The 23986-nt window shown below is 45.5% G+C and overlaps 1 protein-coding gene across 3 annotated transcripts in view; it reads right to left on the minus strand.

Moving 5' to 3' along the window:
• LOC146831404 (uncharacterized) overlaps positions 1 to 23986 on the minus strand; it is a 35547-nt gene that overhangs the window by 10344 nt on the left and 1217 nt on the right. The window contains exon 2 of one of the 3 annotated variants that reach the window (XR_014961564.1): positions 4290 to 4382. The exons of 1 other annotated variant lie outside the window; for it this stretch is intronic. Coding sequence is in view for 1 of the 2 variants with exons in the window: in XM_085605706.1 (XP_085461832.1) it covers positions 7528 to 8525 (998 nt within the window). In the remaining variant the exon portion in view is untranslated. Of the gene's footprint in view, positions 1 to 4289; positions 4383 to 7395; positions 8526 to 23986 lie in introns of those variants that run through there. One more of the 3 variants, XM_085605706.1, reaches the window with a different exon arrangement.

Genomic DNA, 23986 nt, shown 5'->3' on the forward strand with positions numbered 1-23986 from the left:
TTATCCCAATCTTTCAATTGATCCCATGTTCCCCCGAATTCAGTCACATGGTCTTGGTCATGTACCTGACGCCAGATATCCACTGGTACTAATAGGGCAAAGAACAATTCTATATCGGCCAATGTCATTACCGCCGATGAGGCGGCTTCAGTAAGTTCTTTATAATATGCTGTAGGATTTTTCCTAGGGTCGGGTAAATGAGCTTTTAATGACAGCACCTCACTACGTTTCCACGGGGTGTACACCCACTGCTCCTGAAATCGAGCATCAACTTGCGGGCGGGTAACCACCCCCGTAGCATCTCTTATTTCGGTAATTTCTGGATGATAAATAGGGTGGACCTCACGCATTGGAAAATGCGCGGAATCCACAGGACCAGCAGTTTCAAGTCGGGTTCTATAACTAACCAATGTATTAATATTTTTGAACACCTCGTCTGGGGTCAATTGAAATTTGTGCACATGATCATGAATGGTATACAATAATGCCGGGGCCTACCCCCTTGCATGGACTTGTTCCCATGATGATATTAGGCATGCAGCCATATGGTCTAACGCATGCTGTTGCATCACGGGCTCAAGGTCCTTCATAGTGCTCCATATGTCGGACACAGTGTAAATACGGTGTCGCATCCATTGCGATGCTTGTAACACAACAACCTCCCTTTCCTCCAGTGTTATGGCTGACCGGGTAAATAGTTTCTTGCCTTCAAGAAGACCGGGGGGATGTATCGGAGTGGAAACAGCTGGTAAGGGAGTTGCGGTTGCTGAGGAAGAGGTCAACACAGGGGGAGAATGGGCTGACCCGGGCGACAGCTGAACATTTCCAGCTGTCGTGGATGACAACAAATTGGGCAGTAAAGTCATAATCTCTGTAACAGACAAGGACAACCGGGACAAATTGGTTTGGGGTGCAAGAAGGGAAGGGGCTGGAGGTGCCGATGCTGCAGGAGCTACCGTCGTCCCAGCGGAGACTTGCGCCGGGGCCGCTGGATCGGCATCGGTCGATACTGGGGCAGCTGGTACCGCCAGGCATAATCATTGCGGGACACATGGGGTTGGTGGGCGCAAGTCCAATAAATCTCCAATTTCATCTTCGGCGTCGGGCCGAGCCATATAACTTTTATCGGCCTGTAATCTGAACTCACGATTCACACACTCAATTCCTTCTTCTGTGCGGGCTCTGTCGTAGGCAATAGCCTTCTGAGTAACTGTTTGCCCTGCTTTAACTCTAGCTAGTTTCTCCTCTCTCATTCGCCTCCGCTTAGACTCCTTCTGCCAGGTGTTTACTTCATCAAACATAGACTGCCTACTGCATCTAGAAAATAACTGGTCCTGTAAAAAGGCAATTTTTCTCTCATCGAATGAACCCGTTTGGGGCCATTGCAATTCCTCATTACCTCTGGTATACTTATGCCATAAAGTATTAAACTATAGAGGAGTTATTCCATGTTTTACGTACATGAAATGGTTGGGACTGCCCTCCGGTGGGGCAGGCTGGCTTTCGGCCAGACGGGAGCCACCAGTCCGACAGCAACAACCAAAACAATTCAATTTACTGAAACACGGCATGGTTAGTTAATAGACAAACATCAATAACATACCAAAAATTTTGTATCACATATAACACAAATTGATTGTTTCCATATAACGTTTTCTGCAGTTCAACCTCAACCTACTTATTCAAATGTGATGCATCCAAACAAACGAACCGAGCCCGTCGACTCCCGTTCGTGGAGAATTATTCAAATACCGGACCGACAGAATCACAATGAGCAGTCTTTCAAAAAGACTGGCAAGAGGCAGTCAGACAGGTGCAACCACGGACTGGACTACAGACCATCCTATGACCTCCTTGGTTCACCGCTGAGACTGTTCTGATGTGGTGCATGCATCCATCACTTCAGGCGTGTCTCATGGCTACCCAGTTACAGTCACAGGCTTTTCCGAATACAATCCGGCCATGTGTTACACACAGGTAACAACTAGGCATCTGAGCAGCGTCTTCAAATCACAAATCACAAAAGATCCGCGGAGTGTCTACAGGCAGCCCCTACCGGACCACCCTGCAAGCTCTCCGTAATTCTCCTGGGGTACTCATGACCTCTCCAAATCAAAACACAGTTAACTGTTCCAAATGCACCGCCCAAAAGCGTGCGTCAAACAAACAAATTACTCACCGGGTGCACCCAGATACGGACGTTCGTTCTCCGCTGCCAACTTCTTGGGACCAACACGGTCAGCTCCTGGGTTAAGCCCGTAGGACCCCGGTGAAGGGCTACTAGCAGCAGAGGACACCCTGATCGGGAGTGCGGAGTGGAAGTGTAAAATCCCTCTTCTCCACCCGCCCGACCAGGACGCCCTCGATCCTACCACCCGACTACGGGGGAGGAAAAGACCCTATCACGGGGTCCCACCAGAGTCACCAACTGAAGTACTCAAAAATATCCCAAGGGCCACACTTACCAGTGGCCCGCAATCTTATTCTTAATAATGGTCAGTCGGCAACGGAGAAGGTTCAAAAACTTTATTGGCCAAAGCAAAACTCTATATAGAGGAGCCTCATCGATCCTCACCCATCAGGTGCGCCGAGGAAGACTGCTGGCTCCTTGACAAAACCACACTTATATACATAACAGATTCAGCATACAAAGCCATACAAGTGGAAAAGTACCAGTTAGTCCATGGGCTCCTGAATGAGCTCATACAGTGTTAAGTTTCAGCCTTACACAAAGGGTTGCTATCTATACAGAGGGGGTCGGCAGGGTGACTCCCTTTTCATCTCAGGGCCTGAAGGAATTTGCTTGATACTCCCTACAGCAGATGTGACCTTGGGCCTCGGCCATAAATACGACTATCCTGTCTCTGGGCTGGTACGAACTAAATCATGAAGATAGTAGGCAGAGGGAACCAAGTGATCTAACACATGGTTTATCGCAGACCAAGATGGCCACAGTATGGTTTTCGGCTCTTTTTGTCGTGTAAGAGGAAACGGAAGAAAACGCTTCTTCCAGGACCTTCCAATAGACGTTTATGTGATCAGAATACCGTCGTAGATACATTGTGCTAAATTTACATGATGCGAATTCACAGAACGAGTGTGTACAGGCAGCCCCTACCGGACCACCCTGCAAGACCTCCGTAATTCTCCTGGGGTACTCATGACCTCTCCAAATCAAAACACAGTTAACTGTTCGAAATGCACCGCCCAAAAGCGTGCATCAAACAAACAAATTACTCACCGGGTGCACCCAGATACGGACGTTCGTTCTCTGCTGCCAACTTCTTGGGACCAACACGGTCAGCTCCTGGGTTAAGCCCGTAGGACCCCGGTGAAGGGCTACTAGCAGCAGAGGACACCCTGATCGGGAGTGCGGAGTGGAATTGTAAAATCCCTCTTCTCCACCCGCCCGACCAGGACGCCCTCGATCCTACCAACCGACTACGGGGGAGGAAAAGACCCTTTCACGGGGTCCTACCAGAGTCACCAACTGAAGTACTCAAAAATATCCCAAGGGCCACACTTACCAGTGGCCCGCAATCTTATTCTTAATAATGGTCAGTCGGCAACGGAGAAGGTTCAAAAACTTTATTGGCCAAAGCAAAACTCTATATAGAGGAGCCTCATCGATCCTCACCCATCAGGTGCGCCGAGGAAGACTGCTGGCTCCTTGACAAAACCACACTTATATACATAACAGATTCAGCATACAAAGCCATACAAGTGGAAAAGTACCAGTTAGTCCATGGGCTCCTGAATGAGCTCATACAGTGTTAAGTTTCAGCCTTACACAAAGGGTTGCTATCTATACAGAGGGGGTCGGCAGGATGACTCCCTTTTCATCTCAGGGCCTGAAGGAATTTGCTTGATACTCCCTACAGCAGATGTGACCTTGGGCCTCGGCCGTAAATACGACTATCCTGTCTCTGGGCTGGTACGAACTAAATCATGAAGATAGTAGGCAGAGGGAACCAAGTGATCTAACACATGGTTTATCGCAGACCAAGATGGCCACAGTATGGTTTTCGGCTCTTTTTGTCGTGTAAGAGGAAACGGAAGAAAACGCTTCTTCCAGGACCTTCCAATAGACGTTTATGTGATCAGAATACCGTCGTAGATACATTGTGCTAACTTTACATGATGCGAATTCACAGAACGAATGATTTTTATCCTTCAGCACAGCAAGTCACAGACACCCCCTGTGACACATAAATCCTGCATACGAGAGTGATCACCAAAATCAAATACAAAGACCGTTAAAGCATACAAATAAATGAAAACATACATACCTATTGCCAAGATGGTAATCAGCTGTAGAAAAAAACAAATGGGTAGTCCTTCCCAGGAAGTAATGTATTTATACTCCTTTGGATGGAGGCCATCTGACATTGGGAAGGAAAAGTCAAGTTCGGTAATTATGTTCTGCATGAATGGAGATAATCTCATTTGTAAGGACTGTGAGAGGAAGACTGGCGAAGAGGTAATACAAAGTGCTATGATCATGTTGAGAAGAATGTTACCTGCAGTTTACATATTAATAGCAAGTAAGATAACTCAGGGATTGAGCGCTGCCAAAGAGATACAAATGCACTCTCCAAGTCAAATGCTCCAGGTCTACTGTGTACAAACCTGCATTCATAATTTTATTCAGCAAGTGTGTTACACTTAAAGTAGTTTTAATTGGCTGAGGCATGCCATATTTTAATTGTACATTTAATACTCTACTTAGACATATGTTCATTGTCTTTAAATGTTACATCTCTATCTGGCATATTACTCTAGGTAACGTATAAGTCTCAATCAAAGTTTACATTTGTTGTATTTTGTGACTTTCTGGGGCGTTCTCAGAACTTTGCGGTTTGCTGCCACACTTGCTGTCCTTTACCTACCTGGTCCCGGTGCTGCTGCTGTTGCCCTCCTGCCGCCGCCGCATTTTCATCACATAGCGGCCGCAGAGCGTGGGAGGGACTACAGCCCCCAGGAGCCTTAGCGGCGGAAGTCCGCTTTCGTCAGTTTCACGCACGGAGGCGCTTAAATTCGAACTCAGCCCCGGCAGAGCGGGCGTTCTCAGAACTTTGCGGTTTGCTGCCACACTTGCTGTCCTTTACCTACCTGGTCCCGGTGCTGCTGCTGTTGCCCTCCTGCCGCCGCCGCATTTTCATCACATAGCGGCCGCAGAGCGTAGGAGGGACTACAGCCCCCAGGAGCCTTAGCGGCGGAAGTCCGCTTTCGTCAGTTTCACGCACGGAGGCGCTTAAATTCGAACTCAGCCCCCGCGTCGCGGGACGCGCGCGGGCAGCGCCGGGCTAAGCCCGGGCAAAGGGCGGGCCGTCTGTGGCCGTCCGGGGCAGACCGTGGCTGGGCTGGGCCACCCCCCTTGATTTGCTCCACAGGTATTTAGCTACTCTCTTAACTTAAGGGTTTAAGTGTATATACTGAGCGTATGTTGACTGTGAATAATGGGGAAAATTACACGGATGGCCACTCGCTCATCTGTCAAAACTAAAGCCCCAACCAAGACCCCTCTTCCAAGTCTAACAGCAATAGACAGGATGTTGCAAAAAACAATTGGGGTAGTCGCCAATGCGATTGAGAGCACCGAGAGGCGGCTATCACTACCTCCTAGTCTATGTTTGCTAGCGCAACAGCAACAGGATACAGAGGATCAATCCAATGCTATGCTGAGTATGCAATTATCACAAGAATCTATATTAATGGCCTCTTATGCAGATTTCCCGGTCAAGGACTCGAACTGTGTTGTAATCTCGCAAAATACACCTCCTGATGATTTTATGAATCGAGAAAATAGGCTGTCTGTAACTCCTAGATTTAGGGCCTCATGTAGGTAGCCAAATACCGGTCGGTAACGGCCGATTTTCGGTAAATATGCCGTTACCGACCGGTATTCAGACAAGTGAGATGTAGGAGTCCAAAAACCACTTTTCGGTAAATATGAGGCGGTAAATACCGATTCATAGTTACCGAATTCTAAAATACCGATTCATATTTACCGAATACATTATTAACGAATCGGTAAATATGAAGTGGTAAATATGAAGTGGTAAAAATTGAAAATGACATGTAGGAGCAGTCGGTAATTAAGAAATCCAGGAAAATCGGTAAATAAGAGTCGGTAATTAACACGGATGGAAAGCAGGTGGTAACCATCAACAATGCACATAAGCAATCCCAAAATGCAACAGCGTGGACAACATGGCCGCCATGTACGTCATTGCAAGGCGCCTACGTCTACAGGCAGCAGGACTGAGGGTGTGGCGACGGGAGGAACAAATCTACAGACAGCGCATCACACTATTCCAGCTGACTGATGCAGAGATACATGAGAGGTACAGGCTACACCCCGAAACCATCATGGACTTAATCAGGGACCTTCACCCACTCCTGGACCAGCCAATAAGAAGGGCGCACGCCATACCCCCACATGTGCAGGTGCTCTGCAGCCTACATCTGTTGGCATCCGGCAGTTATCAGGTGGTGATAGCTGCGGTGGGTGGGGTATCCCAGAGTTGCCTGTCACGTTTCTTCAGGAAGTTCCTGGATGCCATGATGCAGAGAATGCACCACTACATCAGCTTCCCAAACACACAGGCTGCACTGCAGAAAACAAAAACAGACCTTTATCACATGGCACAGTTCCCCCATGTCATCGGCTGTATTGATGGTACACACATCCCAATCTGTCCTCCAGCTGACACAGAGCACATCTACAGGAACAGGAAGTCCACCCACTCCATCAATGTGCAGGTGATCTGTGATGCAGGGAACATCATCACAGATATTGTTGCAAAGTTTCCTGGGAGCACCCACGACTCTTACATCTTCCAGAATAGTGGGATCTACACACGACTGAGAGCCGGAGAATTCGGAGAGGGATACCTGCTGGGTAAGTAACAGTGACGCCCCTTGAAACCTGCAAATCAGAGTGTATAGAGGCATGTAACTGATGGTTCCCTTTTACTCATCCAGGCGACAGTGCATATGCATGCCGTTCATTCATCCTCACTCCCTACCTACACCCAGCAACCCAGAGTGAGAGACGATACAACGTGGCCCACAAATCTACACGCAATGTGGTGGAGCGCACGTTTGGACTGCTGAAGAGCAGGTTCCGCTGCCTCCACAAGAGCGGAGGCGCACGCCAGTACAAACCCATCACCTGCTGCAAGATAATTGCCACTTGTGCAATGCTGCACAACCTTGCCACGAAAAAAGGTACAGATGTGGAACTAACATATTTTGAGGACAACGAGGATGAGTCAGGCCAGCCAGAGGGCAGCGCAGCTAGAGTGCCAACTGCAATCGATGGGAGAGAGAGACGGGCAGAGATCACATGCAACTATTTCTGAGTAAGTGAGGGGACACAGCGAGTCGTGAGAAGTCATGACGTAGTTTAATGTGGCACCACGCCATGAACACATGAACAGGCCAATCTGGCAATATGCCATCTATACAATGAGTATGTCCAGGGTTACGTCACCCAATGGCAAGTGGATAAGCAGGGCCACATCAATGTTTGCGCATACGCGCTGCAGTGGTGGATTGCACGGCCTGTGCATCCTCACTAGAGCCAACCCCAAGCCGCCTGCTGCTCCTGCGTGCTTCGGGGACGGGGGGTGTGATGCTGCTGCTGGTGTCGATGCTCTCCGCAGCATCCCCTGCAGCAGTTGTCGACGCCTGACTTGTCAATAGCACCCCTAGTGCACTTGTCACCTGCACCATCCCCCGTGACAGGTCGCTGCAGCACTGTGTTAGGCCCTCCTGCATCGTCACAGAGCGCCGGCAAAGTAGGGAAGTCGCAGTTGCCAGACGGTTGAGTGCCCTGCTGGTAGTGTCCCTTCTCTGGCGTTCCCGGCGCCGTGCTTCGATGTCAGCATCTAATTTGCTGCACAACTGCTGGATTGACTGGGACATGTCCCGAATGCCCGCAGCCATGCCGCCAATGTTTGTGTCCATGTTGACTAAGCTTGTCCTCATCACCCGCATGTGCCTCTGGACTGACATTACTGCCTTTGATTGCAGGCGCTGTTGCTTCAACATTTGGCCCTCGAGCCCCAAGAAGACACCATGGCCGTCAGTGGGTGCTGGTGGACTCTGGACACACGACCTGCGGCGCCCTCTTGCTCCCGTCTGTGCTGCCTGTGATGTTTGGGGCACAGTGGGATGGCTCCCTTCCTGGGGCCCGGTGCGGTCTTCTGGGCCCATGCTGTCGTCTGACGAGGTGTCTAAGGCTCGTAGCCTGGCTGCTGGACGCCTCCTCATTCTCACACCTGCAAGCGGAGATGTGGCCGGTGAATCGAACATGAGTGGCGATGCTGGCTCTGGTGGTGGTGATGCTGGCTCTCGGTGAGGTGATGCTGGCTCTGTGTGCGGCGAGGCTGGCTGCGTAGGTGGTGCGGCTGCAAGTGGGCCTGCTCCCTGGTCTGCACTCGTGCTGGCTAGAGGTGATTTTTGTGGCCGGTGTGCCGTCTCCCCTGCAGCATGCCCTGTACTGCATGATGTCACATCTGTGGACAGAAAAACAACATTGGCTCAGTGTCCCCGAAGGGCTGCATTGCAAGCGTCACAATAAATCATTTCACATTCCAATCTGTCCTCTGTCTCCTTGTGCCTCGAGTGCATGACATGCCTTGTTGCCCTGTGACATTTACGTCATGGTTAGTGTTGCCCTGACTACATCTCCCGGAATGCATTGCCTGTCTGCACTGACACGTGTGGACTGCAGTGTGATTCTCGTGTCACAATGGGGGATGTGGGATAGGGGTAGGGGCGGCTACATTGCTGTGCTTTCGTCTTACCTTGGTGTGTTGCGGCTCTGGCAGAGCTGTCGGCGTCCCCAAGACCCACGACGCTCTCTTGCTCGAGTGTGGCCGCCACCAGCTCCTCCAGTTCGGTGAGGGCAGGTGCCCTGTTGGTTCCACCTCCGGTCTGGCTGGCCTCCTTCTGGATGTCGCCCATCTTCCTCTTGGTCACAATCCTCAGGTCATACCAGCGCTTTTTGAGGACCTCAATTTCCCTGTGGGTCACTCCCACAGCATTGACCTGCGCCTGGATGGCCAGCCATATGTTGCGCTTTTCGGCCTCAGGCACTTGCAGGGATTGCCTCCCAAACAGCTTCTGGTGCTGCTTCACCACCTCCTCCACCAGCACCTGGAGTTCCTTGGGGCTGAATTTGAGCTTCCTCCTCCTTTCCCCTCCGTCTTTCTGTGTGCTCTGGCTGGACATGCTGTTCGTTTCCCGCTCGCACATGCAACTGCTCCCTGCCTCTCCTCTGCACTCCGAGCCTCTCCAGGGTCGGCTAATTATGTACACCTGCCTGGGTGTGGCCACTTCGGCTAATTATGTACACCTGCCTGGGTGTGGCCACTTCGGCTAATTGTGTACACCTGCCTGGGTGTGGGCAGTTCCTGGTTGGGTGGGCTGTCGTTGCACAGGATTAGCTGTTTCGTCAAGTCATGTGATGTTATTTACCGAATCCGTACGTACCGATTCGGTATTTTCCGATTCGGTAGATACCACCTCGGTATTTTCCGATTCGGTAGATACCACCTCGGTATTTTCCGATTCGGTAATTATCACCTCGGTATTTACCGAATCGGTGAATTCCGATTCGTATTTACCGACTGTTACCGAATCGGTAACTGTTACCGAATTTTTACCTACATGTAACTTACCGATTCTAATTTACCGATTCGGTACGGCTCGGTATTTAAGAACCGGTAAAATTTATTTACCTACATGAGGCCCTAAGTGAGGAACAATCCAATACAAATGATGTGTCAGACCATAGGGAGGAGATAATTGTCTGTGAAAATGAGGATATAAACACTGTGGGTTCGACAACTAGTGCAACCTCCCTGCAGGAGATACAGGAGAGTAGACCCAAAACAAAAGTGGCACAGACTGTGCGCAAGAAAGGGAAAACAAAAGGGAAAAATAAGAAATTGGTTTTACCCTCCCGCCAAGAGAATGGAGTCAAAAGAAAATCATTAAATAGTATTGAAGATAACTCCACCCTACAAGAAGCCATTACATTGAGTGATTTGGTAGACTTCATGATAAAAATAGAGCAGGTAATGAAGTCTTTGATATTGCCAGTGGTAGGAAGATTAAAGACCCTTTTTGATAAAATTGAGGGCTTAGAAAAGCAAGGGGCAGGTACTTTAGAAACTTTGGAACATTTTAGTGCATTAATTAAATCTAAAGTTGCATTAAGTATTACTAATACAGACGATGTTGTTATTAATGTACCGCACACACTAGCACCTGCAACTTTACCTGAAAGGAGCAATAAGGATGATGTACCCCTTATTAAATCTACGGGGACAAATATGCCGAATAAAATAGATATTGGTGGAAAAAGAATTGAAAAAGAGAAAGGTAAGGGATGTGATGAGAAGGAGGGAATGGCAGACCAAAAAGTTTTTAAACTAAATGATAAGGATAAGAGAATACATATTGACCTCCCTCCACAGTCATTACCCTATACCGTAGTGCTAACCGGGGTACCAGAGTTGAGTAACGGAAAGGTAGAAAACTATCAGGAACTCAAGAATAAGGTAATTCACTGGCTGAATCATAATAGTCCATTGCCTGGACAAACTCGTGTAGAAATTCTAAATGTTAGGAGGGTACACTGGATTGGACAGAGGCATAAAGATATTCAAGGAGATTGTGTTATCGTAAACTTGAGGGACAGAAGAGCTGTGAGTTTTATTTGTCAATGGGAACCAAATTTTAATACTGGCAGAATTCATCCTTTAGATCTAACCTACTTTTACCCGTTAATGGATTTAAGGAGAGATGATACCTGGCATTCTGGAGAATATAGGTTCAGACATAGAGGTAATGTTAGCCCAAATTTCAAAATCCCTTTAGCAAATAGATTTCAGATCCTGCAGGGGCTAGAAGATGTTGACTGACTCAAGGGAGACAACAGACCCACTGATTTGAATACCCTAAAAAGTTATAAGACAAGGGACCAAGGGCATCAGAATACCTCCGCCGAAATAGAGACAGCTAAGGTGGTCCCTATTAGTGATAGTCCACAATCTGAGGCATTTTGTGGTGAGGAAATACCTCTTGATGGTAGTAAGGATTTAGAGGATGATCAGCCTAGTGGGGAGGGTTGGTCTTTCATGAGTTGGAATATTGCAGGACTGAGGTCCAAAGTGGGCAATGAAAATTGGGAAAAACTGATAGGCAATTTTGACGTAATTAGCCTCCAGGAAACATGGACAACTGAACCTATACATATTAATGGATTTAAAACATTCTTTTCCCCAGCGGTCAGTTCACCCTATGGTAGGGCTAAAGGAGGATTGTGCACGTATGTCTCGAACTTGTTAGCAGGAGTTAAAACTGAGTTAGTTTTTAATAATGTATATTATCATATCATAAGGATCACAGTTAACAAGGGGTTTTCCATAATTTTGATTAACTTTTATGATAACATCCAACGAGAAGACCTAATGGATGTTTTTAGATTATTAGGTAGTAACATCACCTCAGCAACCGGGCGGAGGACAGAGGATACCTGTATTATTTGGGTAGGAGACTTTAACAGCCAAATATGCAGGAGTGGTGAGAATGGGCTATGTGGGATAAAATTAGATAGAGACTTTGGCTCTAGTCATTTTGAACATACTGGACGAGGGGATTGTTTAAATGAATTAATATTTGAAAATGATCTGGACTTTGTAAATAAGTTGATTAGCCCGGAAATCCCCTTTTTACCAACGTTTAATGGCAGAGGGGCATACACAACTATTGATTATGCTTTGATGACTTCTAGACATAGGGATATGATTGAGAACTACAGAATCCTGGACTGCCCACTTAGTGATTATTTCCCTTTAAGCTTTAAAATAACCATGGGACTTAAGAAATGTCGTGGTAGGACCAAATCTAAAGTGATTATAGATAACATCGTTATGGCCCGTAAAAATGGCTATGCTCTGAAGTGGACAAAAATGTGCCCCATAGATTTCCAGGAGAAACTAATTAAAAGCATGTTGCTTCAATTTTATGTATGTACAGATGTAAATGCCAATGATTCTGATTTTATTAGTAATTTTTCATTGATTATTGCCCAAACAAGGAAGTTATTGTGGGTCGATACAAATGGAGGGAATACAAGGAAGAAGAGGTGGTTTGATTCCGAATGTACAAAGGCTTACAGAAGTCTAAAGCATGCTATACATGCTACAGAGAAGGATGCTGACTTAATCAGGAACTGTAGGGGGGTCTATAAGCAGACCCTTAAAAATAGGAAAAATGCATTAAAGCAGGAAGCATGGGATGCTTTATGTGACGCCTCGTTAAGTAAAGATTCTGCCTCATTCTGGAGAGTTGTTAATGCCCCCTTCCTAAATTTCAGTGATACGGACCCACTAGATGTAGCAATCACCGAGAGTGAGTGGGCCGAATATTTTACTAAGTTGTATTCCACTGTACAGGTTCACAGGGTTAGTACTAATGATGATAACCAATTGAGAGATCGTGCACAGAGGAGTATTCAACTTGAACCTGAAATAACAATAACAGAGGTGCAGAAATGTATTGATGCAAGTTTGGCGGGAAAAGCACCTGGCCCTGATGGAGTCCCTGTTGACCTATTTAAAAATAACAAGGAACTCTGGGCACCAATCCTTACACGTTTGTTTAATGCTACTCTGAAAAAAGGCCTCCTCCCATCGTGGTGTGAATCCCTGATAGTCCCAATTTTTAAAAAAGGCGACCGTGAAAACTGCAAGTGTTATCGCCCAATATCACTCCTGGATTCTACTATTAAAATTCTAGGAAGGGTAATCTTAGATAGGTTACATATATGGGCTAACGAAGCCAATATTTTAAGTGACCTGCAGTATGGCTTTAGGAAAGGTCTTGGTACTATTGAACAGTGTTTGAATTTGCATATTTTAATTGAAAAATATACCAAAGTGAAAGAGGGACGAATGTTTTTAACTTTTGTGGATCTTACCTCAGCATTTGACTCAGTAACACACTGCAAACTTTGGTTAGTAATGGACAAACTGGGTGTGGATAAGCAGATTATTGACTTCCTGAGAGATCTATATGCAGGAGCATCGGCCCGAGTAAGATATGGGAAAAACGGTGAATGCACTAGATCCTTTGCAATCAGAAGGGGAGTGAGACAGGGCTGTGTCCTGGCGCCGTTTCTTTTTACACTTTATATTAACAACGTGGAAAAGACACTGATAACAGAGTGTAGGGATGTACCAATGGTAGGAAATAGATCAATCCCGATTCTGTTATATGCAGATGACGCGGTCCTGATGGCCAGAACACCGCAGGCCATGCAAAGAGTAGTTACTTCCTTTTCGGATTTTATGAATCAGCTTGATTTAAGCATAAACTGTTCTAAGACATTCACCATGCACTGTGGGTCGGGTGCACAGAGGAGGAAAAAAGCAATCTACATTGGAACTACCCCAGTAGAGGACACCCTAACATTTCCCTATCTAGGGGTCTTAATTGATAGCTCTGGGCTATGGAATAATACAATTAAGACAAGGAAACTGTTGTACTGTAAATCTATCATGGCTTTAAAAAATTTTAGCCGGAAAATAGGGAGGAAACCAATTAAGGAAATATTGACTGTCTACAAAGCAACTTGTGTAGCTATTGTCACTTATGGGGCAGGCCTATGGGGATATGCAAACGTCAGCATATTACAAGTTGTCGAAAACAATTTTATGAAATATCTCCTAGGCGTCCCACAGAGTGTTTCAACATATGCTAGCCATATAGAACTAGGGGAACCATACCTAGAAGATACAATAAAAACTGCACCAGTACTATTATGGCATAGAATATGGACCGCAGATGAATATGGTTTAAACCGAAAGATTTTGGAAAATGCAATGGGCCTAGAGAAGTGTGGGAAAATTAGATGGCTGAATTACATTAATAATTTTCTTATGCTATTAGGGCTAGGGGATTATTATACTGACCCGCCCTCTCTTTGTAATATTTCTAGGAAATGCCTAAAAGATAAATGTATGACCTATTTGCAAGAGACCAGAGCTAGAACAGAGTTTAAGAAATCTACGGTAGTAGCTCACGAGCAAATTGTAATTTGCAATAGTTTACAGCCATACTTAAAGTTACCAACGAGTGATTATGAAAGATTTTTATTGACACGTTTTAGATTTAATCTACTATTCAGATCACTCAGCTTTCCAGTTATGAACAATTGGTCAAAAATTATGAGCAAATGTCCCTGCGATGATTTATCAGTACAATCAGATATGCATATACTTTTCTTCTGTAAATTTTATACCAGACCAAGACAAATGTTTGTTGTTCCTTTGCTAAAAATGATGGAAATTAATCGGTGTCGCCCTGCTTTTTTAGCTGTACAGAAACTTGATAATATTTTAACTGTCGTATTTATTTCCTCATTCCTTAAAAATGTTTTTAAATTACGGAAAACAATTGAGATCTGAACTAACTCGGTTTTTATTATGTGGCACTATAAGTGTAATTTTTTATATATGTGTAACTCTGTCTTTGTACTTTTATGGTTATTTTGTACTAATAACCGAATAAAGATTAACTTGACTTGACTTTCTGGGTTAATAATTGACCATGCACTTATTTTAGTTTATTGCCAGTGATGTCACTTCCTGCTATTCTTTCAGGGGTAAAGTTCTCATGATATAATGTCCTTTGATGTTTATGGGGACAAATGCTGAGTGATGTCACTGTTTGTGATGTCTATGATGTTAAAAGGCATAAGATGTCATTGACGCTTCCCCTGACATTTTGCTGAGTTGACATCCACGCACTTCTTGACCTAAACTTAAAAAAGGGCACTGTGATTTTGTTTCCTAGTCATGGGCTCACAAGAGCAGGAACTATTTTAGATATTGCTTAGTGTCTGCTTAAAACAATCACTTAATTGGATTTGGCATAAGAAGTGACCATTATGCGCAGGGCTTGCAGTAGCATACGCACTTAACCTCTGTTCAACTTGTCACTTTTGCCACCGCACTCCACAGTTTTTATTTGAGGATGAAGTCTCTTTTTGTTAAAGGGGAGTGTGACCTTACGTTAAATGTAGTTGTTCGAAAATGAAATAAATATTCTCAATCAATTCTTTAGGAATACATTTACTTAAGGAAAACAATGAGATTACATAATGAAATGTGAATTTACGAGTAATAATATCTGTATTGATTTATCACTAAAACACGATTACACTATCTTTCTCTGTGATTTAATTTTAATATAAAAATGAAACAAACTGGACCTTTAACCTATTTTGCATTATGATTGCGATTACATTCGGAATGATTAAGCAAAATCTCAGACTAACACACATAAGTCTTTTGTCGAGACAGTCATTTAAAAAAAATTGCACTGCTTCAGATTATGGCAAGAACATTTTTAGGTCGAGCGTGAGCCAGCACGCATCTGCCCTGGAAGATCTGTGGTAGTTGAGTACGGAGAGAAGCTTCGCCCAGTCCCCCGCCCTTATTTTTAAATGGCTTGTGTGTTTGTCGTTACACGTTTGTTTAATGCTACTCTGAAAAAAGGCCTCCTCCCATCGTGGTGTGAATCCCTGATAGTCCCAATTTTTAAAAAAGGCGACCGTGAAAACTGCAAGTGTTATCGCCCAATATCACTCCTGGATTCTACTATTAAAATTCTAGGAAGGGTAATCTTAGATAGGTTACATATATGGGCTAACGAAGCCAATATTTTAAGTGACCTGCAGTATGGCTTTAGGAAAGGTCTTGGTACTATTGAACAGTGTTTGAATTTGCATATTTTAATTGAAAAATATACCAAAGTGAAAGAGGGACGAATGTTTTTAACTTTTGTGGATCTTACCTCAGCATTCGACTCAGTAACACACTGCAAACTTTGGTTAGTAATGGACAAACTGGGTGTGGATAAGCAGATTATTGACTTCCTGAGAGATCTATATGCAGGAGCATCGGCCCGAGTAAGATATGGGAAAAACGGTGAATGCACTAGATCCTTTGCAATCAGAAGGGGAGTGAGACAGGGCTGTGTCCTGGCGCCGTTTCTTTTTACACTTTATATTAACAACGTGGAAAAGACACTGATAACAGAGTGTAGGGATGTACCAATGGTAGGAAATAGATCAATCCCGATTCTGTTATATGCAGATGACGCGGTCCTGATGGCCAGAACACCGCAGGCCATGCAAAGAGTAGTTACTTCCTTTTCGGATTTTATGAATCAGCTTGATTTAAGCATAAACTGTTCTAAGACATTCACCATGCACTGTGGGTCGGGTGCACAGAGGAGGAAAAAAGCAATCTACATTGGAACTACCCCAGTAGAGGACACCCTAACATTTCCCTATCTAGGGGTCTTAATTGATAGCTCTGGGCTATGGAATAATACAATTAAGACAAGGAAACTGTTGTACTGTAAATCTATCATGGCTTTAAAAAATTTTAGCCGGAAAATAGGGAGGAAACCAATTAAGGAAATATTGACTGTCTACAAAGCAACTTGTGTAGCTATTGTCACTTATGGGGCAGGCCTATGGGGATATGCAAACGTCAGCATATTACAAGTTGTCGAAAACAATTTTATGAAATATCTCCTAGGCGTCCCACAGAGTGTTTCAACATATGCTAGCCATATAGAACTAGGGGAACCATACCTAGAAGATACAATAAAAACTGCACCAGTACTATTATGGCATAGAATATGGACCGCAGATGAATATGGTTTAAACCGAAAGATTTTGGAAAATGCAATGGGCCTAGAGAAGTGTGGGAAAATTAGATGGCTGAATTACATTAACAATTTTCTTATGCTATTAGGGCTAGGGGATTATTATACTGACCCGCCCTCTCTTTGTAATATTTCTAGGAAATGCCTAAAAGATAAATGTATGACCTATTTGCAAGAGACCAGAGCTAGAACAGAGTTTAAGAAATCTACGGTAGTAGCTCACGAGCAAATTGTAATTTGCAATAGTTTACAGCCATACTTAAAGTTACCAACGAGTGATTATGAAAGATTTTTATTGACACGTTTTAGATTTAATCTACTATTCAGATCACTCAGCTTTCCAGTTATGAACAATTGGTCAAAAATTATGAGCAAATGTCCCTGCGATGATTTATCAGTACAATCAGATATGCATATACTTTTCTTCTGTAAATTTTATACCAGACCAAGACAAATGTTTGTTGTTCCTTTGCTAAAAATGATGGAAATTAATCGGTGTCGCCCTGCTTTTTTAGCTGTACAGAAACTTGATAATATTTTAACTGTCGTATTTATTTCCTCATTCCTTAAAAATGTTTTTAAATTACGGAAAACAATTGAGATCTGAACTAACTCGGTTTTTATTATGTGGCACTATAAGTGTAATTTTTTATATATGTGTAACTCTGTCTTTGTACTTTTATGGTTATTTTGTACTAATAACCGAATAAAGATTAACTTGACTTGACTTTCTGGGTTAATAATTGACCATGCACTTATTTTAGTTTATTGCCAGTGATGTCACTTCCTGCTATTCTTTCAGGGGTAAAGTTCTCATGATATAATGTCCTTTGATGTTTATGGGGACAAATGCTGAGTGATGTCACTGTTTGTGATGTCTATGATGTTAAAAGGCATAAGATGTCATTGACGCTTCCCCTGACATTTTGCTGAGTTGACATCCACGCACTTCTTGACCTAAACTTAAAAAAGGGCACTGTGATTTTGTTTCCTAGTCATGGGCTCACAAGAGCAGGAACTATTTTAGATATTGCTTAGTGTCTGCTTGAAACAATCACTTAATTGGATTTGGCATAAGAAGTGACCATTATGCGCAGGGCTTGCAGTAGCATACGCACTTAACCTCTGTTCAACTTGTCACTTTTGCCACCGCACTCCACAGTTTTTATTTGAGGATGAAGTCTCTTTTTGTTAAAGGGGAGTGTGACCTTACGTTAAATGTAGTTGTTCGAAAATGAAATAAATATTCTCAATCAATTCTTTAGGAATACATTTACTTAAGGAAAACAATGAGATTACATAATGAAATGTGAATTTACGAGTAATAATATCTGTATTGATTTATCACTAAAACACGATTACACTATCTTTCTCTGTGATTTAATTTTAATATAAAAATGAAACAAACTGGACCTTTAACCTATTTTGCATTATGATTGCGATTACATTCGGAATGATTAAGCAAAATCTCAGACTAACACACATAAGTCTTTTGTCGAGACAGTCATTTAAAAAAAATTGCACTGCTTCAGATTATGGCAAGAACATTTTTAGGTCGAGCGTGAGCCAGCACGCATCTGCCCTGGAAGATCTGTGGTAGTTGAGTACGGAGAGAAGCTTCGCCCAGTCCCCCGCCCTTATTTTTAAATGGCTTGTGTGTTTGTCGTTTGTAAAAGCTGTCTTCTGATTCATTCAGAGGCTTGTTAGTCCCTTCTTAGTATGGCCGTGTCGTCATTTGTATCCTCCCATGGCTACTGCTCCTTTACTTTGGTTGTTACACCGTACAAGATATTTTACACTGTGAGCACTATTTTCTGTAATGAAGGTCTGCTGCTCAGGCACGACATACTTTGGTGCCTTCTTTAACCCCCGCCCTCTCTCCTGTTGCCCATGCATTCTTCCCCCCCGCCGGCCCTCCCGTTGTCTGTGCCTTCTCAAATCCCCCTCCCGCCCTCCCTCCTTCCCGTTATCCTGATGCCTACCATTTACAATGCAATAGGTCTCCCATAAATGCGACACCTATTGCATTGTAAATACTTGTTTTTGTTTGGGTCTGCCACAGGATGATGTCCACACACCTTTGGGTGTTTCCCTTGATAATACGTTTTTACTGCTTCCTGACTTTCCTCTTGTAGATCGTGTGCACTTTTGTTTGTTAATTAGTTGGAGCTCTATGTCTAACTCTTCACCCTGCGCCCTACACGCACATAGGATTAGTGGGCTGGGCTGTGGATGGCTCCGATGCGGAATTTCAACAACAAGCATTAGCGGTATGTTAACAGGCAATGATATCACTTACTGAGTTTCCGCCTGTGTTGCCGTATAAATTATACAAAATGTATTTGTTTCTATACTTTTGAAGCCAAATCTGCTTTTATTTTAACAGCATGGTGCCCGCTTCAGGGATGCTGCGCTTTACATTATTGTGTTTTCCTCACAGGCGCTGTGCAGGGAGGGGCATGGCCGCATCATGTACATTCCTCCTGCTACTGCAAAATAAAATGGACGGAACGGCAGCTCCATCAGGGGCGTAACACAGGCACCCGCAGACCCCGCAGTGCGGGGGCCCCAAACTTCAGGAGGCTCCCTCAGCACAGCACTCTGGCTGCAGGGCTCCTGATTGAGCCCGGAGGGGGCCCCCCCAGGTGCCTTGCAGGGAGGCCCCCTCAAGGTTTGATTCGCCAGTGAGCTCCATCCCCACTGAACACGCTGCTCTCTTAGCTGGCACTGAATTATCCTGCATATCTTACTTGTTGCTCACAGTACACTTTAAGGAGTACAATAAGCTTCATGTCCTCATAATTCATCATGCCGGCATGTCAAGGGTCAGTGAGTGGAGCAGGATACGAGGGAAGTGCGCCTGGTAAAACCACAGCATGTTTACAAGTCACATACTCTCATGGCTTGGCTGGCAGCTTTTAAAAGCCTCTTTCTGTCTTGAGCACTGCTTGTCAGGATTAGTTCTGGGTCCTGACACACAGTACTTGTTTAGGTTTCGCCTGACCCAGCTCATGCGCTGGTCTGGCGAGACTTATTGAGAGGGCTCCAAAAAGTGCTACCAGTCCAGCCTAGACCTACAGTGCATGTGCGCGGGCGCGCGCGCCGATCTTGACGAAATTACTTTCACTTTGGCGGCCGCATGGCCGCTTTGATGTTTGATCGCGATCGCGATCACTTTGGCGGCAGCTAGTTTATTTTTGTGACATGCATGAGTTGATTTAACCCACTACCTCATGCCCACAGACACTGTTTTTAATTTACCCCCTTGCTGGTTTTAACCCACCACCTCCACCTCACGCGCTCTCTCGTGTCCGATTTCACCACAATTCCTTCTTCTCAAGACATATTTATCACAATGGCTTTTTCCAGAACTCCAGAAGTCTACAAAATGCCTCGCTGGAGGAGAGAAAAGACAAACACGCCCCCCGAATCCGAAAATGCCACTGCCTTTCTCCGAGGCATTTCTTCTTGACCTCGGAGAAAGGCGGTGGTGTGCCTGTCTTCTCCCCCTGCTCTCGGCTCCCTCTGCCGCTCACCTGCATGATCGGTAAATATTCTGTTTTCTCGTTGTGGACCCGAGTTCACCGGACACGGCGGTAACACAACTGCTTCACCGAAGCAATACTTGCTTAGTTTCAACTCCATGTACCCGCTGCCCTGTCCTTCGAGGGGTTTTAGAAACGCACGAATAAGGCATGTTCCGCACGACCGCTTAAAACTACAACAACGGTACGGTACTTTCATACAGTCCTCGCACTACACTTCTAACAATAAGGGTTACTTTTGCCCAAGCAGTGGCACTCATTTTATCGACCACAGAAGGATGCAAGGCAGAGCCAGTCTTTAAGGAATGTGAACTCTTAACTTAATGATGACGGTAAGTGTCAGCGGCGAGCGTTTAACTCACTGAGCCGTCCTGGCGGCCGACTATGACCGCTTAATTTGGATAAAACGCTAAATTACTGATGTATTATTGTCCCGGGCCAGCCCAATATCGATTGTCTGCGCTAATCCCTTCTGCCGAGCAACCATCGAGGGAGAATGCGGCTCACGGGGGGAGACCTCCCCGCCAGGTTAAGCGATTTCACGCCCAGGGAGCTCCCTCTGATGGGGCGGGGCTTGTTTACAGTCCCGGGAGCGACAACCGCCTATTTATGAGCGTCTCGGCTCAGAAGCCAGGAATGTGCTACACTGAGTAAGGGTGTCCTGGAGTGGTTACACAGAGACTGCCCTGAGGTGGTTGAAGTGAGTGGGGCAGTGAGACTTGCCCTGGGGAGGTTACAGTGAGTGAGGCAGTGAGGTTGCCTGGGGTGGTTACACATGGTGAGCCAGCGAGGCTGCTGGGGTGGTTGAAGTGAGTGGAGCAAGGACTCTGCCCTGGGGTGGTTACAGTGAGTGGGGCAGTGAGGCTGCCTGGGGTGGTTACACAGAGTGAGGCAGCGGGGCTGCTGGGGTGGTTGAAGTGAGCGGAGCAAGGACTCTGCCCTGGGGTGGTTAAAGTGAGTGGTCCGGTGAAGTCCTGGGGGCATACTACAGGGCCTGGTGTCAGTGGCACTCACCGACTGTGACTACGTGTAAACCATCTTTCGGTGACACTCTTGGATTTGGTGAATTCAAACAAAATGAAGGTAACACTCAAGCTAGAGACGTGTGCTTAGCTCCACCCCCACCCTGTGAGTCTGTCCTCCTTTTCTACACCCTATGAACATTGCCTCCCAGGTGGCGCTGCAGCGGGCCAGCTACAGGGGGGTTCTGAGTGGTCGGCGCATTTGCCTGAAATGGACTTTTAGAAAGAGGAGATTTATAATCAGCTGCAAAGATGCGTCGGCGGCTCTGCTGCTTAAATTAAAATGAAATCTGAAGCACAAACCAGCCATTTATACCACACAAATGTAAGATGCAACTGCAACATTCTGTCCGAAACCCCACACTCCGGGAACTGAGTCCAAAGCAAACCATTTGTAAATGGTTAACTGGAATTTCCAAGACGGATAAACACGCCCCAGTTTAAACTTCGTTGCCACATCACTTTTCGTAGGAAGCTCGAGGCAAGACGAGAATTCACACTTAGAAAGCCTCGGGCTGCAGGGCAGGGGCCCTGGTTCTACGGGGTCATGTTTGGACAAATATGGTCGGGCAATAAGCCGAAATGTGACTCGTCGCTCCCACAGGCCTGCAGCAGTCCAGACAGAATTACCTCTTCCACTAGATTGCTTTGGAATAACACTTTTCCTCAATCTTCCCGCAGTAGCATTTGGTGTCGCTGTGCCGGTGAGCTAGCAGGCTTTCAAAGGTTTTTTTTGGCTGTGCTGGAGCGCTGTCAGAGTGCCACGCAGCACCACTTCACAGCGCCTCACATCACTATGCACAGCGCTGGCCCTGTCCTCGAAGCACACCAGCATCTCCGGTATGAGCCGTACTATATAAATACAGCGGGGCCCGAGAGATGTCGACAGCCGACATCTTAATTAATTATTTTTTGGAAATATCTTCGATCAATATAATAACCTAATCTGCGCTCCCTGTCCAGCCGAGCCTTAGCCCCCCCTGCCCCACCTAAGTGCTGAAGAGGCAAGTCATGATTCCTGTCCTCTGCTACGTCACGTTCTGACATCCCTCCCAAGCGACCCACAGCTCTTGGGGCTGCTTCGTGCAACAGGCATCCGTGCAGGCTCTTTGGGCTGGCAGAGACCAGCTCTCCATTGCTGAAACTTGTGTGCGTCACTTTGCAGTAGCAGCAACAACACACAGCCGATTTGAAAGCAGAAGTTACTAATACAATCTATGTGATCTATGTCACCATTTAATTTATTTATTTTATTTATTTAGTGCATTTTTATAAAGCGCGTACATTACCCAAAGGTGTCAGAGCGCTGTACAATAGAGCTGGTTACGTTAGTGAGGAATTAGCAGTTAAAAGCCAATTGCTCTGTTCGTAACCACATGCTGTGATTTGTTAGACTTCATGGCGCTTTCAGTTTCACAACACCAAACAGAGCGAGGAACAGAAAGGAGCAGTGTCTAGTTACTTACTGACCTATAGCCAAGCACCATTGGATCATAACAATAGATTTATAAAGTGAAATATATGGTGGCAGGGATCCTGCTAGCTAAGTCCAATGCAGGTAACAGCGGTTGTAATGTTCTGGTTATGTAATTTTATTTACTAAGGCGCACAACAAATATATTTGTTTGCTAATGCCCAAGCACAACCATTCCCAAGGTTGCCAAAGCAAACCATTTACACTTGTTATCACGCAGCAGTTAAGGGGACAGCATGCGCAGTCACGGAAAATCGAACACATCGGCGCATGTTAAGGGCACACTAAGGCATACATGCCAACATTTCAGAAGAGCAAAGTGGGAGAATTGTTGGAAAAAATCGGGAGAATGGGGCCGTGAATCGGGTTACTGTCCTGTATGGGCTTTGGAAGTGTGCGGCTGCAGGATCGGACATTTGAAACGCAAATGCACGTTTTTGTCTTACCTTTCAGAAGCATGGAGTGCAATGGCAGGCAGAGAGAGGGCGATGCAAGTGTTGTGCACTGGCCTGGCAGGTTGCTGGCAGCGCATACACCAATCCCCCCCCCCCCCCTCCCTCGTGTGTGGCACCTCGGGCTGAAACAACTTCCCGGGCACCCACACAGCCGCCCCCCAGTACTTCATAGGTCTTTAAAAGACCATTCCCTTGTTAATGGGGCTTTGTTGGATTTTCACCCCTCCTAGAGCCCCTGCATCGCCACTATTGCTGGAAGAATTAGCGCGTTACACAATACCAATCCCTGTCAGATGAAACCCCGAGGAATCGGGTTTCTGGAGCTTGAATCGGGAGGCGGGAGACTAGCCTTGAAATCGGTAGTCTCCCGCCTGAATCGGGAGGGCTGGCATGTCTGCTAAGGGTCACAAAGTAGGCGTGTTAGGGAGAGTAAATTATATTGATGTATGCAGCATATTTAATTTTGCACAGTTTCTTTTACTTCTCCTCCTATAGCTCGTTTTCCTTCACACAGCCATCTGAAACCACTCTCTCCCGTGTTTACATAATTGGTTATAGACGCGATACAGTGCAATGTTGCTCCCTTCCCCAGACTCTCAATGTTGAAGACAAAATACTCTATATTTTCCTGAATGTGATGCCACAGAATGTTGTCTGACTCAAAGAAGCTATTTCACTTCCACTTCCAAACTTCGTGTCAGGCAATCTTCCAACTTTCATTAGGCTTTG

The sequence above is a fragment of the Triturus cristatus genome, chromosome 5_1 (assembly GCF_964204655.1).
Source record: "Triturus cristatus chromosome 5_1, aTriCri1.1, whole genome shotgun sequence".
NCBI classification, from domain to species: domain Eukaryota; kingdom Metazoa; phylum Chordata; class Amphibia; order Caudata; family Salamandridae; genus Triturus; species Triturus cristatus.